The 18,417-nt window shown below is 41.4% G+C and overlaps 2 protein-coding genes across 7 annotated transcripts in view; both read left to right on the forward strand.

Annotated features, from left to right (window-relative positions):
- The window catches only part of PDE6H (phosphodiesterase 6H), a 202,278-nt gene that overhangs the window by 20,227 nt on the left and 163,634 nt on the right, over window positions 1-18,417 (forward strand). The gene's annotated exons all lie outside the window — the stretch shown is intronic.
- Window positions 5,912-6,841, forward strand: C9H12orf60 (chromosome 9 C12orf60 homolog). Its single transcript, XM_070049422.1, is given in 1 exon segment — window positions 5,912-6,841. A coding segment is annotated over 1 exon segment (729 nt). The 3' UTR covers window positions 6,641-6,841.

Raw genomic sequence — 18,417 nt, forward strand, 5'->3', positions numbered from 1 at the left:
TACTAAATCCTCAATATTAATAAGCCCAAGAGGGTCTTGCCTAATATTTAGAGAAGAATTCTAAATATCGGCACAGATAAACAAGGCAGCATGGTATGTTTTAAGCTTTTTATTTAGTGAGAAAGATGCATAGGAGAGTGAGAGCTTTATTTGAGAGGTAAATACCAAGCACCAGGAACCAGCCACGTGGAAGAGCATCTAGGCCTGTATCTGGGCCAGGAAGCCTAGAGCACATGGCCCAAAGGCAATGCGCCCTGGAGGCACAGGGCTACAGCAAGCCCCCTCCTGACAAGAGGCCAGGGAAGAAGAGCAGGCCGGGCCACATGGTGTCCCGGCTTTTAACCCACTTCCAAAGGGGAGTGGTTAATTAACCTGATTGGCTAGTGAGCACCTAGGTGTGGCCAGGTAGGGGAATGAGGCCACATAGGGGTGTGGCGAAGGCACCAGGTAAGGGCATGAGGTCACACAGGGGCGTGGTGAAGGCGTGGTCTTCCAGTTCACAAATCTAATCAATTTTAGCCTGTACGCCTGCCTTCTTCATTCCCCCCTCAAAGACTCCAGACCTTAATCTTAAGGGGATGTTGGGTGTCAAGTCACCATCTTCTGTAGCTATTTCCTGCTTATTAGGGGTGCAGACCCTGCCTGTTCTCGGTCTGGAAGTCTCTGCCTATCTCATCTAATGAGTTCGCTTCACGAGCTGGATCTCTTTCAGTCACCGCTGTCCTCAGTGTCTCCTACATGGTCATCATTATTCTCAGAAGCTACTGGGTTCTGCGGGGTTATTTTATATATAAATGAAGGTCCATTGTCACTCTAGAGTGACCGTGGGAGTCCAAAGTGTGGCACGATGTCTTTCAACAAGGCTTTAAACACCTCATGGGCCTTCTACATTCGGGTCAGAAAGGCCTCTATCCATCCTGTAAAAGTATCAATAAAGACTAGAAGGTACCTATAATTGCTTGTTGGGGGCATATTGGTAAAATCAACCTGCCAATCTTCACCTGTTTATGTTCCCCTCCTCTGCACAGGAGTCAACAGGGGAGGTGGCCTTACATGGCCAGATTTATTCTGTAAACAAAGTGGCCCATTCAATCTCGGGCTCTGTATAGTGAGGTCCTTAGCCACTTCCACAGATTGAGTTATAAGGGCTATTTCCAAACTTTCCTATGTAGCTGCACTATCTGCTAACGCACCTCCCTGATTAACATAATTATCTCCCTTCTGATGTCCCTTGCAGTGGATGACGGCCACTTCTAAAGGCTCCAGTACTGCCTGAAGTAGAGCCAGTATCTCTTTTCCATATTAAACAGGGGAATTCTTTGCAGTCAGTAAGCCCCCTCTCTTTACAGATTGCTGCGTGTGCATGTAACACAAGGAAAGCATATCTGGAATCTGTATATATATATTAACTCACTGGCCTTTTCCCAGTTGTAAAGCCCTAGTCAGTGCAATAAGCTCTGCCTTTTGGGCTGAAGTATTGTGTGGTAGTGCTTGGGCTTCTATCGTCTGAGTAAGATCCACTACGGCATAGCCTGCTTCTCTAACTCCTTCCTTCATATAGCTGCTGCCATCAGTAAACCATTCAGCATCTGGATTTTCCAGGGGCTCATCTCGTAGGTCTGGCCTACTAGAGTACACCTGCCTAATTCATTCCCCCCTCAGAGACTCCATCCCCTTAATCCTAAGGTGAGTTGATGGCCCTCGAATCATCTCTTTTGTAACTGCTTTCTGATCATGAGGGGTGTAGCGCAGGCCCTGCCTATCCAGGGTCTGTAAGTCTCTGTCTATCCTAACAAATTTGCTTTGTGAGTTGGAGCAGTCTCGGTCATTGCCAAGGTCCGTGTCCCCTGCATAGTCAGTTACTCCCAGAAGTCGAGCTCTAAGGTTTCTGATTGGCTTATAGGAACAGTCAGGAATGTCTTTCGCATTCACCTGTGAAGACTTAAGAGGTAGAAGCTTAATCCAAATTTCACAGAAGTAGTTGTGTTTTATATCACCTGTTAAGGTCCTTTTTATTTAAGCTGAAACTGATTTGAAAAGGATCTCCTTATGAATGGCTTACTCAGGAATTTCTAATGTTGGAGTTTTTGTTAAAAACCCCTTGATTCCTTGGAACACTTTTGCAGCTCCCCTGTCCAACACAGTGTCTGTTTCAGAGGCTTCTTTAAGCAAACACAAGGCTTAGAATCCAAATCCTGGAATCCATAACTCTTGTAGCTACCCTTTTCAGTACGGAGTCTGCATCAGGGCCTCTTTAAAGCTATATACAAAAGCTTGGAATCCGAATCTTGGAATCCAAAGTCCATGGAACTTTGCCATTCTCAGAAATCTCCTCGGCTGCCTTTAAATATCTGACCCTATGTTAAAACATACGAGATAGGAATTTCACAGAGACGTGTATCCAAGATTTCACATTTGAGGCACTTACTAAACCTTAAATATTAAATATTAACTTTAATGGCAAAATTTAATCCCAAAGATTTGCTTTGCTCTATTGTGTGATACTATGCATCGTAAGTTCTAGTTATATCTAAGTGCCAAAATCCATTGCCTGTGTTTCTAGGTATTTATTTAAGGACTAAATCCGGCGCCCTATGGAATGCTGGTGCTTCAGGCCAGGGCTTTAACCTGCCGCACCCCAGCGCCGGCCCCAGAAACACCTTTTGGTTTTGTTGATTTTGTTTATCTTTTCTGTTTTTGGTTTTATTTCTACTTTTTTTTATTACCCATCTTTTTTCTTGCTTTGGATAAGTTTGCTCTTCTTTCACTAATTTCATAACATAGATTCTTAAATTATTCATTTTATTTTTTTCTACTATAAGAATTTAATCTATGGATTTCCTTAAAAACTCTGCTTCAGTTTCATCCCATAAATTTTGATTTATTTTCATTTTAATTGAGTTGAAAATATTTTCTAATTTCCTTTGTGACTTCTTTTTTGGCCTAGATATAATTGAATAGCATGTTGTTTTGTTCACAAATATCTTGGAATTTTCCATTCATCCATCTATATTAATTTCTGTTTTAATTCTATTATATTGAAAGAACATTTGTCATCTATTTAAAAAACATCTAAAATTTTGATTGGGAGTGTGTTGATTTTATAAATCAATTTGACATTTTAGCAATACTTGTATTGTCTTTCACTGTATTAACAATGTATGTTTTTCTATTCATTTAGCTTTTCCTAAACTTCTCAGAATAGTATTTTCTAGTAACAAGTATGTAGTCCTTTAATATCTCTTGTCAGATTTATCTTTAAATGTCTTATTTTTTTTTAAAGGTTTATTTATTTGAGGGGAAGGGTGGTTGAGTGGGAGGGAGAGAGAAGTATCTTCCATCGGCTGATGCACTTCACAAATGGCTGTAACAGCTGGGGCAGAGCCAGCCTGAAAGCAGGAGCCAGGAATTCTATCCAGGTTTCCCCCATGGGTGCCAGATACTCAAATACTTGAGAAATCATCACTGCTTCCCAGGTGCCTTAGTAGGAAGCTGTACTGGAGGCAGAGTAGCCAAGACATGAACAGGCACTGCAATTTGAGATGCCAACCTCACAAGTGGTGACTTAACCCACTACACTATTATACCCTCGCTAAGTGTTTTATTTACTGTAGATGTCATTTGTTTTATTGTCAATTTCTAATACTTCTGTTGCTAACATGTAGAAATACAATTGTTGTATGTTTGATCTTGTTTTTACAACCATGCTAAACTTAGTTATTAGTTCCAGTAATTCAATAATTATTGATATGTTTAAGTCTAACATTTATTATTGGTTTGCTATTCTCATCTTTTGTTTTTTTATGCCTGTTTTCCTTTCCCTGCCATATTTTGAGCAATTTAAATAAGTTATTTAGATAATTTTTCAAGTTTCATTTTAATTTGTCCATTTGCCAAAATTTGTGTTTCTTAGGGTTGCTTCACAAATTAGAAAAAAATTTGGCGACATAAAACAACAATTCATTCTGTCAGGTCTGGAGCTATAAGAGTTTCAGCAAGCAGGACCTCTTTTCCTCTGGGGCCTCTAGGGGAGACTCCTGTCTTGCCATTTCTAGCTTCTGATGGCTATTGACATCCCTTACACGTTGCTGCTTCACTCCATTCTCTGCCTCCTGCTACTCTTTAGCGATTACTCCAGAGATTATGACATTCTACCACACTTTATACCGTCTACCTAGAATTTGTATTTTATCACATCAAGTAAAATAAAGAAAACTTATAACTGCATGTGTCTACTTCCCCTCTCTCCTTCAAGCTACAGTTGTTATATGTATTAAGTCAACATGTGTTGAAATCCCATCAGTGCTATTTTTCTTTCTTGTAATTTTTGCTTACCTCGTGGCTCACTACCCATTATTTGATTCCCAGTATGCCCTTTCCTGGTGCTCTGACTGAAATGTGAGGGTTTTGGGGCTGGTGCTGTGGCGCAATGGGTTAACGCCCTGGCCTGAAGCGCCGGCATCCCATATGGATGCCGGTTCTAGTCCCAGCTGCTCCACTTCCCATCCAGCTCTCTGCTATGGCCTGGGAAAGCAGTAGAAAAAGGCCCAAGTCCTTGGGCCCTGCACCCGAATGAGAGACCCAGAAGAAGCTCCTGTCTCCTGGCTTTGGATCGGCGCAGCTTCGGCCATTGCAGCCAATTGGGGAGTGAACCATCAGATGGAAGATCTCTCTCTCTCTCTCTCTCTCTCTCTCATTCTCTTTCTCTCATTCTCTCTCTCTTTTCTCTCTCTGCCTCTCCTCTCTGTGTAACTCTGACTTTCAAATAAATACATCTTAAAAAAAAAAAAAAAAGAAATGTGAGGGTTTTAACCCGGAAGTTGTATACTTGCCTGCAGTTTTGTTCTCAACCCAGGGCAAAGCAGTGAGAGAAAAGTGGCTGTGAAGTTACTAGCACCATCCCTTCTTCTCAGTTGTTTCTGCCTAGGGTAGATAAGGAAGAGCAAAACAAGGCTCCACCTATAAGGACAACCTCTTCAGTGCAGATGGGCATGAGAAGGGGCATGCTTCCTCAGTAGTGCTCATGGATCCAACAGACTTGTTTCTGCTGTGTTGGTTACAGTGTGATGGTAGGGTAGTTGGCATTGCTGTTTCTTTCTGGTAGCCAAAAGTGAAAAGTGTTTAGAGATGCCTCTGCTCATGAGATGTGGGGTGGGTGGAGGGGAGCAGTGCCACCATTTTGTTGCTGATACTTGAGTCACAAGGGATCTGCCCAGCAGACATCCCTGCTCCTGATTTGCTAGTTAAGAGTGTGATTTATTTTGGAGCTTTCCATGTTTGGGTGGGTTTCCAGTTCTAGTTACAGACTGAACTGAAGATGGGATATAGAGGAAGCAGGAAAAAACAGAAACAAACAAACAAAAATACCCAAATGCAGGAAGCCAGGAAATTTCATTGCTGTGTTGTTCTTCAAATGCTGTACTCTCTGTCTCCTCCTACTACTACCTATTCTCAGAATTATCTGAGAGTTTAGTATTCTTTCCAGAAGTTTTAGTTGTAAAAAGTGTCTCACCTTTTCTTAACTGGAACCAGAGCCTCTCTTTGTACTTTGTGATTCTTTATTCAATGTTTTCCACAACAGTGAATGGATATTGAGGATAATATCCTTGAGAATAGCATCACTCTACACATTAGCATGTCCATTTATTCAGGATGCAGCAAATAATACTTGACATGTAGTATAAACAAAATGCTATCCTGGGCCTCTACTCTGAATCATTTTTGTTGGTACTTTTTATCAAGTCACAGGATCATTTCTACTTTGAGGTTCATGTGGCTTTCCTGCTCTTGACAGGAGTTTTCCGCACATTTAGACTCTCCTTTTAGTCTTTTGATGGTTGCTAAATCCACTTGTAGTTTTCACTTGTATTATTGCTTTGCTTTGCAGTGCTGACACATTTTTGTTGAAGAAATGTCTTCAGAGTTAGAAAAGGATAAGGAGAGGCTAGTTCAAGCTGCCACAACATTCTTCTATCATATATGAGATCTTTCTTCCTCCATAAATGCATTTACTGAGTTGTGCAACCACAGTGTGAATACTCAGATCCCCTCACTGCCTGTGAAAGAAGACATTACTATCAAAGATCTATGTGAACAAATGCTCAGCGTTTTTAAGGAGGTGCAGTCTGCAGTGGATGCACAATATAGTGATATGCAGAAGGAGCCTATATGTTCCAAGGTTGCAGCAACTATGTGCTGCTTGGCTGAGAAGAGTGCCAATGTGAAAGATTTGCAACAGTCAGCTAAAGACATGCTACGAAACGTCCACTCACCAGTCCTTGTCTCTGCACTGAAAAATAGTAATGTCCTGGGGAGTTTGGAGTCTTCTCTTTCCCTATTGATGAAATCCCCCATCATGAGTCTTCAGTTAAGTGACTTCCACAGAGAAGACACCAAAGAGCAACCAGATGCCGCTGCTTCTGAGAAAACAATGAGTCCTTCTAAAGCCACTGCAATAGACACTTTGAAAAAGCTGCAAGATGCACTGAAAACTGAGAATGCCGACAATCCCATAGGGTCAGCAGCAGATCATTTGGAACATATTGTCAAGACTATGGAACCAACCATAGCGGTCCTTCAAAAATCCAGAAAGGCTATGGAAATGGGTACTTCTGTGTTTAAGAAAGTAGATGGCAAGTAGGGGTATGACAAAAGAAGTGTTCATTTCTGTCAGAAAAATCACTTCAGATCCCATGATTTTTCATAGTGTTTTCAAAGATAACTTAGATGCCAGACGTGGGTGTGTTAGAACATAAGTGCAGACAGTAGTCACTTGGAAAACCACTTACCTGTAGTTTTTGTGGTATTAAAATAAAAAGAAATAAAGACAGTATGCTCAAAATGGCAGTTACTAAGAATATGTTATTGAAAAAATCAAGGTAGTATTACATTTGAAGATGCTTCTAAATATTATATTTCATGTTAAACCATAATTAAAATAGCCCTAAATTAATTTATTTTTCCCCTCAACTAATTTCTACTCTTAGTGAATCTAATGAGTGATGCTATCTGGGTAAATGAAAATATTAGCACTAGACAATCTGACAGACATGACTGTTTAGGCCTGGAAAATATAAAACAACCTGCATTTTTGTCACTCATGTATTAATTTCTTCGTACCTCAGTGCCTTAGCTGTTGTAAGCCATCACTATTTTTTATTTTAGTTTTTTTTTTCTTTTAAGAATTTATTTATTTGTTAGAGTGACAGAGAAAGGGAGAAAAAGAGAAAGAGATCTTCCATCTACTGGCTTACTCCTCAGGTGGCTGCAATAGCAGGGGTGGGCCAGACCAGGAACCAGAAACTCCATCAGGTCTCCCACATGGGTGGCAGGAGCCCAAGTACTTGGGCCATCACCTGCTGCTTTCCCAGGGAACTGGATTGGAAGCATAGCACCCAGGACTTGAACTGGCATTCAGATATGGGGTACTGACATCCTAAACAGTGGCTTAAACTGCTGTGCCACAACACGAGCCACACTAAATATTTTTTTATGTGATTTATCCAGAAGTATATAATAATAATGAATAAGTAGTAATAGAATTTTCTTGTTTACATGGATAAAACAGAGCAGGTAATTTGTTCTTATCTTTCTTCTATGGAAGTCTTATGATTAGGAGATACTAAAGGGTAAAGAATAGAGATATTGAGCCAGTGCCCAATGGCTCACTTGGTTAATCTTCCACCTGTGGTGCTGGCATCCCATATGGGCGCTGGTTCTAGTTCCGGCTGCTCCTCTTCCAGTCCAGCTCTCTGCTGTGGCCCTGGAAGGCAGTGGAGGATGGAAGGCTTGGGCCCCTGCACCCACATGGGAGACTGGGAGGAGGCTTCTGGCTCCTGGCTTCCGATTGGCGCAGTTCCAGCCATAGTGGCCATTTAGGGAGTGGACCAACGGAAGAAAGACCTTTCTCTCTCTCTCTTTGTCTCACTGTCTATAACTCTACCTGTCAAATAAATAAATAATAAAAAAAAAGTCATCAGTAGCCTTATTGTTGCTCCTTTGAAAGCAATGTGTCTTTTTTGTTTGGCTGCTTTGAGGATTTTCAAGTTGTCTATATTTTTCTTTGGTTTGTACATATTTTCTCAAATTTTTAAAGCATTTTATTCATAATTATTTCACATTCATTGTTTATAACTCCTTTCCTTGTCTCACTCTAATACCTGAATTTTCTCTGAGTCTACTTCTATTGATTTACATATTCATAATTGAGAACATTTTCTTGCAGTTTTGCATATCTAGTTATCTTTTGTGTGCTGGATTTTGTAATAGTCTTAGAGAGTCTTAACTATGTTATCTTCCTCTAAAGATTAAATTTTGTTAGGATGATTTTATAACTGATCACCCTAAATCTGTGGGATCTAGGTTTTAGACTTTTTAGGGGATGTTCTATTTCAGTTTTGCATATGCTCCGAAGATAGAGTCCTTATTCTTAATGCATGCTACTTACTTCCACAGTGGTACATTTCTAGGATCTTTATTGAAATTGAGGGTTTCTTCTTAAGGTCACGCCACTCTGGATGAGGCCAACCTCCAACTCCCAGCATTTGTGACCTCTGAAACTTGTGCACAGCTCTTTAGCTTTCAGTATTCTTTGCTAACTCCTGCTAGTCTTCTATAACTGTTTCCATGTCCTTCATCTATGCCAAGCCCTTCTTGTGAATGAGGGTCTTTATCTGATACTGTGATCTTTTCTCAGGAGAGGTAGAGTTTTGTTACTGAGAACTCTTGGGAACACAATCTCTAAAGGGGTGAACCAAGATTGGGTAAAATAATATTGAATTGTGATAAAATAGAGGCACAGTTGATCCCATCAGGAACTCTGAAGGTGGGGTGGCCCTTTGGGGTGTTCCAAATTGAGACAAAGGAACTGTGCCAAAATCTGGTGATTCCTGGGGACAGCGCTTTGGCATAGTGGGCTAAGCCTCCGCCTGTGGTGCCAGCATCCCATATGGGCACTAGTTCATGTCCTGGCTGTTCCTCTTCTGATCTAGCTCTTTGCCTATGGCCTGAGAAAGCAGTGGAAGATGGCCCAAATGCTTGGGCCCCTGTACCCACATGGGAGACTCAGAGGAAGCTCCTGGCTCCTAGCTTTGAATTGTCCCAGCTCCTGCCGTTGTTGCCATTTGGGGAGTGAACAAGTGGATGGAAGACCTTTCTTTCTGTCTCTCCCTCTCTCTGTCTACAGCTCTGCCTCTCAAATAAATAAATAAAATCTTAAAAAAATAATCTGGTGATTCCCCTTCCCCAAATTAATCAGTCAGAAGAAGTAGGCTAAGAGCCGTACTCTTAGATGCGGCAGTTTTCTTTGACCTAAAATAATTCTCACAGAGGATAGCAAATGAATCATTAGCAACCAACACTTCCAGCAGCTGGCAGAACTCCTTAGTCCTGAAGGATCTGGAAAAAAAATTGTTGCATCTACTACAGTCCACCATTTATGCTATTCACGTGTGCTTGCTTTTTAAAGTGCCTCCACCCAGGGGCTCGTGTGGCACAGGTGGTTAAGCTACCAGTTGCAATGCCAGCATCCCATATTGGAGTGTCAGTTCAAGTCCTGGCTGCTCTGATTCTGATCCAGCTTCTTCTTAATGCACCTGGAAAGGAAATAGGTAATGGCCTAAGTGCTTGGACACCTACCACCCAATGCAGAGACCAGAATGGAGTGTCTGACTCCTCGCTTCAGGCTGGCGCAGATCTGATTGTTATGACTATTTAGGGAGTGAACAAGCAAATGGAAAATCTATTTCTCTCCCTCCCTCCTCCTCTGCCTTTCAAATAAATAATTTTTTTTAAAGTGCCTGCTTCAGGATGGTTCAGTTGCCTGAAGAAACTTACAAGATCAATGGTACAAATTATAGACAGCTCCCTTCACCCCTAACAACTGGTCTCAAATCTATAATTGATACTCATCACTATGCTCTTCTACTACACTATGTTCTAGATTGCCTTCACCCTTGACTGATACCTCTGGGGGCCTAGGTGGTTAGTTGAAAACCTTTGTGTCTTAGTTTCTTGGCAACAATGACAACTTATGCAACTCTCACTTTGTTGCCTGGTGTAAGTGTTCCTCCTCTGGAACCAGAGACTTTAGGTTAAGTATACTTTTTCTCCTACAGTCCCATCTCCTATCTTACATGAGGCAAACAAACATTTTAGACTTCAGGTGGAAGATCGAAACATTGACAGCACTCCAGGACAGTAAACCAGCTGATGGAATTCCTGGGCCAGGGATATGAACTTTCCACCTAAGTGATGTACAAGAGTAGATTCTAAAACTCAAAAGGGTTACTAGTACTGGATATCTTCAGTTAGCCTTAATGGGTGCACCTTCTCTACCCTGCTATACCTAGAAAGGTTAGTTGACATCAACTAAACTTTTTTTCTTTTTAAGATTTATTTATTTATTTGAAAGGCATAGTTACAGAGAGGCAGAGGCAGAGAGAAAGAGGTGTCTTGCATCCACTAGTTCTCTCCCCAGATGGCCGCAATGGCTAGAGCTGTGCCAATTTGAAGACAGGAGCCAGGAGCTGCTTCTGAGTCTCCCATGCGGGTGCAGGGGCCCAAGAACTTGGACCATCTCTACTGCTTTTCCAGGTCATAGCAGAGGCTGGATGGGAAGTGGAGCAGCTGGGTCTCGAACTGGCACCCATATGGAATGCCATTACCGCAGACTGTGGCTTTTACCTGCTATGCCCCAGTGCAGGCCCCTGAACTAACCTTCATATCAACTAACCACTATGTCACTGAACGCATTCATGTCAACAGTCTTCCTTGTCCATGGCTTCTCGTTGGGTTTGGTCAATGGAGAAGCCCATGCATTGATATGAGAATGAAGGAGAGTAAGGTCTGGCCCTGACTATTTCTTGCAGAAATAAGGTTGGATGCCACATGACCTCCTAAGCTCCTGGAATGCTATCATCTCCAGATTTCCGTAGTTCTTCCCTCCCCTAACTCCTCTAGAGTTAAGGATGATAACATAGACTAACAGATTCCTGGTATTCCAAGCTACCCAGTACTTATTACATTTTGGGGCTTCCCTGCATCCTGTCCACAACTCTATAACCTATTTATGAAAACTCTAATTGAATTGCCCTAGTCACAGGGCATCAACTGTTTCCCTCTAGGACTCTGGCTGAACTGCAAACTCACTAAAAGTGTAAATCCTTACAATGACCCATAAAGCCCAACAAGATCAGGACCCACCATATCTCTGGCCACCTACATGGAAGACCTAGAATTCCTGGCTCTTGGTTTTGGCCTGGCTTGGCCCTTGATATTGCAGGCATTTGGGGAGTGAACCAGTAGAAGGAAAATCCCTTTCTCCTTGTCTCTGGCTTTAAAATAAAAAAAAAAGGGTCCAGAATATTTTTGTATACAAAGGAGAGGTGCATATATTACTTAAATGAAACTGCTATAGTAGATAATACTGTGCAGCCTTAGGTGTAGTCTCTAGCTCGCTATTATTTGAAAGATAGAGGATCAGAGAGACACTGGTACATATATAAAGAAAACTTCCATCCACTGGTTCAGTTTCCAAGCACTTTCAATGGCTGGGGCTGGGCCTGGTGCAATACAAAAACAGGAGCCTAGAATGCAATCCAAATCTCCCACATAGGTGTCAGGAACCCAATTTTTTGAGCCATCACTGCTGCCTTCAATGGTCTGCATTGAGAGGAAGAAGCTGGATTTAGGGCTCCTGGAAATCAAACCCAGACACTTAGATGTGGGATGTGTGGGATGTGGAATCTTTTTTTTTTAATTTAAAAAAATTTTAAGTTATATAAGTTTCATTTATTTCATATATACAGATTTAGGAACGTAGCAACACTCCTCCCATGACCCTCCCTCCTGCCCGTGCTCCATCCCTTCCTCCTCCTTTCTCTCACATTTCCACTCTTAATTTTTACAAAGATCTATTTTCAGTTTACTTAATGATTATATTAACCCTACACTTAGTAAAAGAGTTCAACAAATAGCATGTAAGCCATCATCAAATCTCAAAATGTCTGTTTCACTCTAATACAATACATTTCAGATACTCTATTAGTTACCTCAGATTAGGGAAAGCATATGGTATCTTTATTGTTGGGACTGGCTTATTTCACTAAGTATAGTGGTTTCCAGTTACACCCATCTTGTTGCAAAATACAGGATTTCTTTTTTTTTTTTTTTTTTTACAGCTGAGTAGTACTCCATAGTGTATATATAACAATCTCTTTATCAGTGGGTGGACATCTGGGTTGATTCCATAGCTTAGCTATTGTGAATTGTGCTGCAATGAATATGTGGGTACAGATAATTCTTTCATATGCTGATTTCTTTTGGTTTGGGTAAATTTCCAAGAGTGGGATGGCTGGATCATATGGTAGGTCTATATTCAGATTTCTGAGGTATGTGCATACTGTCTTACACAGTGGTTGCACCAGTTTATATTCCCAAGAAGAGTGGATCGGGGTACATTTCCCCCCATATCTCCACCAGCATTTGTTGTTTGTTGATTTGCATATGTGAGTCATTCTCACTGTAGTGAGATGAAACCTCAGCATGGTTTTGATTTGCATTTCCCTGATGGCTAGTGATCCTGAGCATTTTCTCAAGTATCGGTTGGTCATTTGTTTTTAATCTCTTGAAAAATGCCTGGTCGAGTCCTTTGCCTATTTCTTAACTGGATTGTTTTGTAGTTGAATTTCTTGAGTTCTTTATAGATTCTGGATGTTAACCCTTTCTCAGTCGCATAATTTGCAAATATCCCATTCTGTCTGTTCCCTCTTCACTTTGATGAATGGTTCTTTTGCAGGACAGAAGCTTCTCTGCTTGATGTAATCCCATTTGTCAATTTTGGCTTTGATTGCCTGTGCTTCTGGGGTCTTTTCTAGGAAGTCTTTGCCTATGCCAATGTGTTGCAGAGTTTCCCCACTGTTCTCTAGTAATTTAATGGTATTGATTTGTAGATTTAGGTCTTTGATCTATTTTGAGTGGATTTTGTGTAAGGTGTAAAATATGGGTCTAGTTTCATACTTTGCATGTTCAGATCCAGTTTTACCCAGCACAGTTTGTTAAAGAGACTGTACTTGCTCCAGGGATTAATTTTAGCTCCGTTGTCAAAGGTAAGCTGGTTGTAGGTACATGGATTGATTTCTGGAGTTTCTGTTCTGTTCCATTGGTCAACAAATCTGTTTTTGTGCCAGTACCAGGCTGTTTTTATTATAACTGCCCTACAATATGTCTTGAAATCTGGAATTGAGATGCCTCTGGCTTTGTGTTTGTTGTAATTTCTATAGCTACTCAGGGTCTCTTATGTTTCGATATGAAGTTTAGCATCATTTTTTACTAGATCTGTGAAATTGGTATTTTGATTGGGATCATATTGAATCTATAAATTGCTTTTGGTAATATGAACATTTTGATGATGTTGATTCTTCTAATTCATGAACATGAAAGATTTTTCCATTTTTTTAATGTCTTCTATTTCTTTAGTGTTTTGTAATTTTCGTCATAGAGATCCTTTGTTAAATTTATTTCAAGCTATTTAATTCTTTAAGCTTCATTTTTAATTATCTTTATATACATAAAACCAACTCTATACTGAGTAAAGATTTCAACAGTTTGCACCCACACAGACACACATAGTATAAAGTACTGTTGGAAGACTAGTTTTATCATTAATTCTCATAGTGCAACGCATTAAGGACAGAGGTTCTACATGGGGAGCAAGTACACAGTGACTCCTGTTGTTGATTTAACAGTTGAATCTCTTATTTATGATGTCAGTGATCACCTGAGGCTCTTGTCATGAGCTGCCAAGGCTACGGAAGTCTCTTGAGTTCACAAACTCCAACCTTATTTAGACAAGGCCATAATCAAAGTGAAAGTTCTCTCCTCTCTTCAGAAAAAGGTACCTCCTTTGATGGCCCCTTCTTTCCACCGGGATCTCACAGAGATCTTTCATTTAGGTCTTTTTTTTTTTTGCCAGAGCGTCTTGGCTTTCCATGCCTTAAATGCTCTCATGGGCTTTTTAGCCAGATCTGAAGGGTTGATTCTGAGGCCAGAGTACTGTTTAGAGCATTTATCATTTTATGAGTCTGCTGTGTGTCCTGCTAAAGCATCTTTTGTAAGGTTGGACAAGTGGTGACAATTTTTTTCCATTCCTGTTTGTTAAAGAAGGTCTTCATTTTGCCTTCATTCGTAAATGAGAACTTTGCCGGGTATGGTATTCTGGGTTGACAGGTTTTTGGTTTTTTTTTTTTTTTTTTTTTTGTTTTTTGTTCTTTTTTCTTTTAAGACTTGGACTGTATCTCTCCATTCTTTCTTAGCCTGTAGGGTTTCTTATGAGAAGTCATCTGTGAGTCTAACTGGAGATCCTCTGAGAATAATCTGGCATTTCTGTTGTACTCATTTTAGAATCTTTTCTTTATGTTTTACTGTGGAAAGCTTGATTGCAGTGTGCTGTGGTGAAGATATTTTCTGGTCATGTCTGTTAGGAGTCCTATGTGCTTCTAGTTGGGCACCCCTTTTGTTCTCCAAATTGGGGATGTTTTCTGTAATTATATCATTAAACAGGCTTCCTAGTCCATTCTCTCTTTTCATACCTTCAGGAATTCCCAAGAACCATATGTTGGGTCATTAGTTAGTATCCCATGAATCTCCAGCACTTTTTAATTTTTCTATTTTCTTCTTCTTTTTTTTTTTTTTTTTTGGTCTGACTGTAAGAGGTCTGACTGTAAGATTTCTAAAGATTTGTCTTCTAGTTCAGATATTCTTTCTTCTCTCTCACCAAGTCTGCTGTTAAGGCTTTCCTTTGCATTTTTATTTGATTTATTGAGTTCTTCATTTCTAATATTTTATTTTGATTTCTCTTTAAAATCTCAATTTCATGGGAAAAGTTTTCCTTCTTGTCATGTATAGTTTTCTTTAGTTCTTAGATTTGCTTCTGATTTCTTTTGAGTAATCCTATGATTAATTTTGAATTCCTTTTCTGGCATTTCCTCAATGTCCTCATCTTCACATTCTAATATTGAAATGTTGTTGTGTTCCTTTGGGGGGATCATCGTGATCTCTATAGTCCTTACTGTGATTACAGTTCCCACTGCAGTGTCCTGCTCCAGGCAACCAAGGATTTCCAAGCGTGTGGAGCTGCTCTCAGTGATTGCCCAGAGACCCTGCCACACCCTGCACCTTCTCACACAACCACCGAGTCCCCACGATCTCAGCACAGAAGGCTCCTACAGTTGCTGGGTGCAGATGTTTTTCTCAGCTCTGCCAGCACATCCAGTCAACAGAGAGGCAGAAGTTCCCCGAGGCAGCTCCACCTAGGCGTCTTGCTTTTGGGAGGCTGAAGGTGCCTTAACCATCCTACGTGTTTGCTGAGCCACTTGCTAGCCAGGCTCAAAGTCAGTAGCAACTGTGGATTGTTTCCTCTACTGGAATCTGGATCACACAAATACACAAGAGTTCAGGCCAGATGTTGCTCTATCTCTAGTACTGCCACCAATACTGCCGAGAAGATGGTGTCCTATTTCAGCAAGTTGCTGTGTGCATGCACGAAGTCTTCCGTATCTCTCTCCCAAACCCAAAAAGGGGCTTGCTCTTTCTAGCTGGGCAGCAGGCGCTGTTGTGGGGAAAGGTGGGGTGAGATAAATGTGTGCCCTCTACTTCCACTGGGCCTGCAGACAGCTGCTAACAACCACTGACCACCCAGGGCTCCAGTCTGGACTCATGCCACGCTGTCCCTCTGTCTATATCACCCTGAGTTGCTGAGTTCAGTCTTACCTCCATCTCCAGGGTGCCACTTGCTCTGGCTCTTGGCCCACCCAGGTCCCAGAATTCATCTTTTTTACAAGTTATTAGAGGCTGCTTGTGGCAACTGTCCTTGTGCCTATGCTTGTGCTGCATGTCTGCACCGTCCAGGTCCACAGTGTTCCTCTCCCTCTCGTAGGATTTCCAGTGTTGTTTTCTCTCCAATTCTCCCCTTAAGTGCACTTCCTACTCTTCTCTCTCTGTCTAGCAGAATCTGAACCATTAGGCTAAAGACCCACCCCAGGAAATAGTCTCCTTTGTGTGAATTTGTGCACAATAGAGCTTACATTCTATTTTCAAAAGATATCCTAGTTTAACAAATGAGCAGAAACTACAGGAAATTTATATTATTTTATTTTATTTTATTTTTGACAGGCAGAGTGGACAGTGAGAGAGAGAGAGACAGAGAGAAAGGTCTTCCTTTGCCGTTGGTTCACCCTCCAATGGCTCCTGCAGCCGGCGCACCACGCTGATCCGATGGCAGGAGCCAGGTACTTCTCCTGGTCTCCCATGGGGTGCAGGGCCCAAGCACTTGGGCCATCCTCCAGTGCACTCCCTGGCCACAGCAGAGAGCTGGCCTGGAAGAGGGGCAACTGGGACAGAATCTGGTGCCCCGACCGGGACTAGAACCCTGTGTGCCGGCGCCGCAAGGCGGAGGATTAGCCTAGTGAGCCGCGGCGCCAGCCGGAAATTTCTAAAATTTACCTCCTGTAATTTCATGAGCAGTAAACTGAGATGTGCAATCAATTTCTATATTTAAAAAAATTTATTTTAGAGAGAGAGAGAGATACAATTCGCTAGTTACTCCTCAAATGCCTGCAACAGCCACCTCTGGGCAGTGCTAAAGCTGGGAGCCCAGATGTAGGAACTCTATCCAGGAATCTCAGGTGAGTGGCAGGAACCTAATTACTTGAGCCATCACTGCTGCTCCCTTGGTTTGCATTCATATGAAGCTGGAATCAAGCTGGAGCCAGAATCACACCTAGGCACCTTGATGTGGGAAGGGGGCATCTTAAGTGCTAATCTAAATGCCCACTCCTAGGTGTTGACTTAATTTGTCAATGGTCTACTACACAAAAACTTTGGATTACAAGGAGAGATTGAGGGAATGTGAGCTATATATATATTTATCCTTAACCAAACTCATATCTACATATTTCTTTTAAAAAGATTTATTTATTTGAATGTCAGAGTTACAGAGAGAGGGAGAGACAGAGAAATCGTCCATCTGCTGGTTCACTCCTCAGATGGCTGCAATGGCCAGTGCTGGGCCAGGCTGAAAACAGGAGCCAAGAGCTTCATCTGGGTCTCTCACGTGTGTGGCAGGGGCCCAAACACTTTGGATCATCCTCTGCTGCTTTTCCCAGGCTATTAGCTGGGAGCTGGATTGGAAGTAGAACAGCCAGGAGTAGGACTGGTGCCCATATAAGATACCATTGTGGCAGGCAGAGCTACACCACAATGCCTACATAATTTCAGAAGAATAATTTCTATGGACAGAGAATTCCTCTGTAAAGCAGAAGCAGCAGGAGGAAAAACTAGGTTACCTTTTTAGGAAGCATGATTACTCCTATAAAGATAGTGGTCACAGGAGTCACAGTTTTCCCCACTGTTGGTGCTTAGTAGAGTCATCTAGAAGGCTCATTAAAGCACAGATTGCTGGTTTTCTGATTTTGTTGATTTTGGATCAGGTCCCAGAATTCGTCTTCCTTACAAGTTATTAGAGGCTGCTTGTGCTGAAGCACACTTTGAGTCAGTGACCTAGGAGAATTGTCTTACACAGAAATCTATTTCTCATGGAGATAAAATGCTTTATTTTAGGTTGACTTTTCAGTTTGAGTGGTTTCAACTTTTCTCCCCAGCCTTCATTGTTCCATCACCATCTGCCAGACCTGTCTGCTTTCTGACCCTGCACTCATATTGATCATTCCTGCATGCTGTCTCTCTTCTACTCGTCTCTTTTCTGCTTTCGCTTAAATAGAGCCTTGACTCTGATAGAAAGCTTGGATCTAACTGAAGACCAGAGGAATCTGTTTTCTCTCAACTCTTTGTGTTTATTATTTGCACTTGCTTTAACCACTAACTAAGCACTTGGCACATCCCAGGCTTGCTTACTGTTTTTTTCTCCATCCTCTCCCTTGTTCCCACCCTTGTGTCCTTAAGCCCTGGCTCAAATACTGCCTCCTACTTAAAGCCATCCTGGCTTCTCCTTTTGCTTCAGTTAGAAGGAATCTCTGTTTTGAACCCTTATGGTATTTTCTTTGTGACTCATATTTTAATTTCTTCTAGAAGATTGTAAAACCGTGATAGATATGGCCTTGTATATTCAACTTTTAATCCTCAGAGTACTTGGTACATAGTATGACTCAATAAATGCATTTATACAGCACAGGAACAAATATGTCAGATGTTTGGTGGCTTTTCCTAACATGGCATTTTACTACTGCTGCCCCAAGGCTTGCTGCAAAGCTTGGTGCTGGAGCTGTGCCTCGAAGATTGTTCACTAAGTAACCACAAATTGGTGAAAGATTCTATGTAATGAGTCACAGACCAACAATGCTAGGTGACAGAGGTGCACTTAGCCTTGTGAGTTTCAAAATTCTGATTTAAAGAGTGATTGTA

This window comes from Oryctolagus cuniculus, chromosome 9 (genome assembly GCF_964237555.1).
Source record: "Oryctolagus cuniculus chromosome 9, mOryCun1.1, whole genome shotgun sequence".
NCBI lineage: Eukaryota > Metazoa > Chordata > Mammalia > Lagomorpha > Leporidae > Oryctolagus > Oryctolagus cuniculus.